Genomic DNA, 4,477 nt, shown 5'->3' with positions numbered 1-4,477 from the left:
CCTTCCCTGTATCTGTCCCTCACCTGGGCTCCATCACCTCCTTGATTACCTGCCCTATTCATGTCCCTTTGGTTCCTTCCCTAAGCATCATTGTTTCTGTTTCTGATCCATGTCGCTGTTCGTGTTTCTTATTTTGTTAATTTATTTATTAAATGTATTTACTCAATGAACTTGCTTCCTGACTCTCAGCGTACATCGTTACAGAATAACGCCTCACCTAAAGGAAGCATCAGGGAGTCTTTGTTTGTATGGCTCGTCGATCTCCCACGCCTCGGCCTGCTCGTCGATCTCCCACGCCTCGGGCTGCTCGTCGATCTCTCACGCCTCGGCCTGCTCGTCGATCTCCCACGCCTCGGCCTGCTCGTCGATCTCCCACGCCTCGGCCTGCTCGTCGATCTCCCACGCCTCGGCCTGCTCGTCAGGCTCCCACGCCTCGGCCTGCTCGTCGATCTCCCACGCCTCGGCCTGCTCGTCGATCTCCCACGCCTCGGGCTGCTCGTCGATCTCCCACGCCTCGGCCTGCTCGTCGGGCTCCCACGCCTCGGCCTGCTCGTCGATCTCCCACGCCTCGGCCTGCTCGTCGATCTCCCACGCCTCGGCCTGCTCGTCGGGCTCCCACGCCTCGGCCTGCTCGTCGGGCTCCCACGCCTCGGCCTGCTCGTCGGGCTCCCACGCCTCGGCCTGCTCGTCGATCTCCCACGCCTCGGCCTGCTCGTCGATCTCCCACGCCTCGGCCTGCTCGTCGGGCTCCCACGCCTCGGCCTGCTCGTCGATCTCCCACGCCTCGGCCTGCTCGTCGATCTCCCACGCCTCGGCCTGCTCGTCGGGCTCCCACGCCTCGGCCTGCTCGTCGGGCTCCCACGCCTCGGCCTGCTCGTCGGGCTCCCACGCCTCGGCCTGCTCGTCGATCTCCCACGCCTCGGCCTGCTCGTCGATCTCCCACGCCTCGGCCTGCTCGTCGGGCTCCCACGCCTCGGCCTGCTCGTCGATCTCCCACGCCTCGGCCTGCTCGTCGATCTCCCACGCCTCGGCCTGCTCGTCGATCTCCCACGCCTCGGCCTGCTCGACGGGCTCCCACGCCTCGGCCTGCTCGTCGATCTCCCACGCCTCGGCCTGCTCGTCGATCTCCCACGCCTCGGCCTGCTCGTCGGGCTCCCACGCCTCGGCCTGCTCGTCGGGCTCCCACGCCTCGGCCTGCTCGTCGGGCTCCCACGCCTCGGCCTGCTCGTCGGGCTCCCACGCCTCGGCCTGCTCGTCGATCTCCCACGCCTCTGCCTGCTCGTCGATCTCCCACGCCTCGGCCTGCTCGTCGATCTCCCACGCCTCGGCCTGCTCGTCGGGCTCCCACGCCTCGGCCTGCTCGTCGGGCTCCCACGCCTCGGCCTGCTCGTCGGGCTCCCACGCCTCGGCCTGCTCGTCGATCTCCCACGCCTCGGCCTGCTCGTCGATCTCCCACGCCTCGGCCTGCTAGTCGGGCTCCCACGCCTCGGCCTGCTCGTCGATCTCCCACGCCTCGGCCTGCTCGTCGATCTCCCACGCCTCGGCCTGCTCGTCGATCTCCCACGCCTCCGCCTGCTCGTCGATCTCCCACGCCTCCGCCTGCTCGTCGATCTCCCACGCCTCGGCCTGCTCGTCGATCTCCCACGCCTCGGCCTGCTAGTCGGGCTCTCACGCCTCGGCCTGCTCGTCGATCTCCCACGCCTCGGCCTGCTCGTCGATCTACCACGCCTCGGCCTGCTAGTCGGGCTCCCACGCCTCGGCCTGCTCGTCGATCTCCCACGCCTCTGCCTGCTCGTCGATCTCCCACGCCTCGGCCTGCTCGTCGATCTCCCACGCCTCGGCCTGCTCGTCGGGCTCCCACGCCTTAGCTGGTTTGCCGCGTTTTTACACCTCAGCGGAGGCGACCGGTCCGCTCCTGATCCTCGGGATCGTCCCTTTCGATAAACATTGGGTTATTGTTTTACCTGAAATGCCATTGTTGTCTGGATTTTTGTATCATTTTTACCAATAAGTCGTGTGTTCTCTATTCCAACAATGAACTAGTTAGTTTCTAGTAATCTCTCCTCCTTCAGTCTTCTCCTTGTTCTGTGGACTTTATATGGAAGTTGGCAACCAACTGGACTGGAGTGTGGACCTCAGTTCATCTGTTAACCTGTCTGGCACCGGGGTTCCGCTAGCGGAACTCCTCCCACATTCCACTGAAAAGGCAGAGCGCGAAATTCAAAATATATATTTTTTGAAATATTTAACTTTCACACATTAACAAGTCCAATACAGCAAATCAAAGATACACATCTTGTGAATCCAGTCAACATGTCCGATTTTTAAAATGTTTTACAGCGAAAACACCACGTATATTTATGTTAGCTCACCACCAAATACAAAAAAGGACAGACATTTTTCACAGCACAGGTAGCATGCACAAAGCCAACCTAACTAACCAAGAACCAACCAAACTAACCAAGAAACAACTTCATCAGATGACAGTCTTATAACATGTTATACAATAAATCTATGTTTTGTTCGAAAAATTTGCATATTTGAGGTATAAATCAGTTTTACATTGCAGCTACCATCACAGCTACCGTCAGAAATAGCACTGAAGCAGCCAGAGTAATTACAGACACCAACGTCAAATACCTAAATACTCATCATAAAACATTTCTGAAAAATATATGGTGTACAGCAAATTAACCTGTTTGGGCTGGAAGGGGCAGTATTGAGTAGCCAGATAAAAGGTGCCCATTTCAAACGGCCTCGTACTCAATTCTTGCTCGTACAATATGCATATTATTATTACTATTGGATAGAAAACACTCTCTAGTTTCTAAAACCGTTTGAATTATTTCTGAGTGAAACAGAACTCATTCTGCAGCACATTACCTGACCAGGAAGTGGAAAGTCTGAAATCGACCTGTGCTCTGTCCTCAACAGGTTAATCAGCCACGTGGGTATATGATCCTAAAAACCAATGAGGAGACATGTCACGTGTCAAAAACAGAACCAAGTTCTAAATTAGCGCCTGGCCACGCAGACACTCGTTGACGTGCGCGAGCAGTTTGGATTACATTATTGAATTACATATATGTGTACATTTATTCTGCAACGCTCGCGGACGCAACACGGGTGGTGTGATCAGCATGTTACCATCCACTTCTACTGTCTCCACTATTCCCTCCCTCCCTCTCTCTTCCCCTCTTATCTCCACTTCCTCCCTCTCTCTCTTCCCCTCCCTCCTTCTCCCTCCCTCCCTCCCTCCCTCCCTCCCTCCCCCTCTTATCTCCCTCCCTCCCTTCCCATCTCCTTCACTCCTCTCCCTGCCTGGCTGCCATGTACTCCCTCCACACACCGGCCTTGTCTAGACATAACACATGCAGACATGCACACCCTTTGTTTGTTTGTTCCTCTCCTCCAGGACTCAGTCAGTGAGACAGTAGAGCTGATTAGTGACAGACGAACCTCTCCTCTCATCCCCCCTCTCTCTCGCTCTGTCTCTCTCCTCTCTCTCTCTCCCTCTCTGTCTGTTTCTGTCTCTCTCGTTCTCTCTCTTTGTCTCTCTCCTGTCTCTCTCTCTGTCTCTCTCCTTTCTCCTGTCTCTCTCTCTCTTTCTCTCGCTCTGTCTCTCTTCCTCATCCCTTTCTCTCACCCCTTTCTCCTCTACTTTCCAGGACCAGTGGCAGTGAAGCAGCAGAGCTAACAACAGACCTGACTATAGAGCTGACAGACCAGTGTGAGGAGATCAGTGATAGGCTGTTGATTCTGGAGGATGACCTCCAGACAGCCATACAGAACAAAGACCCGGATCTCACTCATATCCTTTACCTCTTACTGTACTGTGTGTGTTGCTCAGAGAAAGAGATATCATACGTTTTTCTCTTAACTTCTTCTGGCTGCAAGCACGACGTCGGTACACTTATGACAACAGCCAGCTCAAGTGCAGGGCGCGAAATTCAAAATATATATTTTTTAAATATTTAACTTTCACACATTATCAAGTCCAATAAGGCATTTGAAAGATAAACATCTTGTGAATCCAGCCAACATGTCCCATTTTTAAAATGTTTTACAGCGAAAACACCACGTATATTTATGTTAGCTCACCACCAAATACAAAAAAGGACAGACATTTTTTCACAGCACAGGTAGCATGCACAAAGCCAACCTAACTAACCAAGAACCAACCAAACTAACCAAGAAACAACTTCATCAGATGACAGTCTTATAACATGTTATACAATAAATCTATGTTTTGTTCGAAGAATGTGCATATTTCAGGTATAAATCATAGTTTACATTGCAGCTACCATCACAGCTACCGTCAGAAATAGCACCGAAGCAGCCAGAGTAATTACAGACACCAACGTCAAATACCTAAATACTCATCATAAAACATTTCTGAAAAATATATGGTGTACAGCAAATGAAAGACAGGCATCTTGTGATTCCAGCCAATATTTCATATTTCTTAGTGTTTTAC

The 4,477-nt window shown here is 53.3% G+C and overlaps 1 protein-coding gene across 1 annotated transcript in view; it reads right to left on the bottom strand.

Annotated features, from left to right (window-relative positions):
* Nucleotides 1-318: 318 nt before the first annotated feature.
* LOC129865490 (golgin subfamily A member 6-like protein 25) overlaps nt 319-4,477 on the bottom strand; it is a 41,507-nt gene continuing 37,348 nt past the window's right edge. The window contains exons 3-7 of the mRNA XM_055938339.1: nt 1,756-1,863; nt 1,486-1,653; nt 892-1,140; nt 676-816; nt 319-600 (exon numbers count right to left, since the gene is read on the bottom strand). Coding sequence (XP_055794314.1) covers nt 319-600; nt 676-816; nt 892-1,140; nt 1,486-1,653; nt 1,756-1,863 — 948 coding nt within the window. The remainder of the gene's footprint in view (nt 601-675; nt 817-891; nt 1,141-1,485; nt 1,654-1,755; nt 1,864-4,477) is intronic.

The sequence above is a fragment of the Salvelinus fontinalis genome, chromosome 1 (genome assembly GCF_029448725.1).
Source record: "Salvelinus fontinalis isolate EN_2023a chromosome 1, ASM2944872v1, whole genome shotgun sequence".
NCBI classification, from domain to species: Eukaryota; Metazoa; Chordata; class Actinopteri; order Salmoniformes; family Salmonidae; genus Salvelinus; species Salvelinus fontinalis.
Note: the sequence above shows the minus strand (reverse complement) of the source record. Positions and strands in the feature narration are given on the sequence as shown.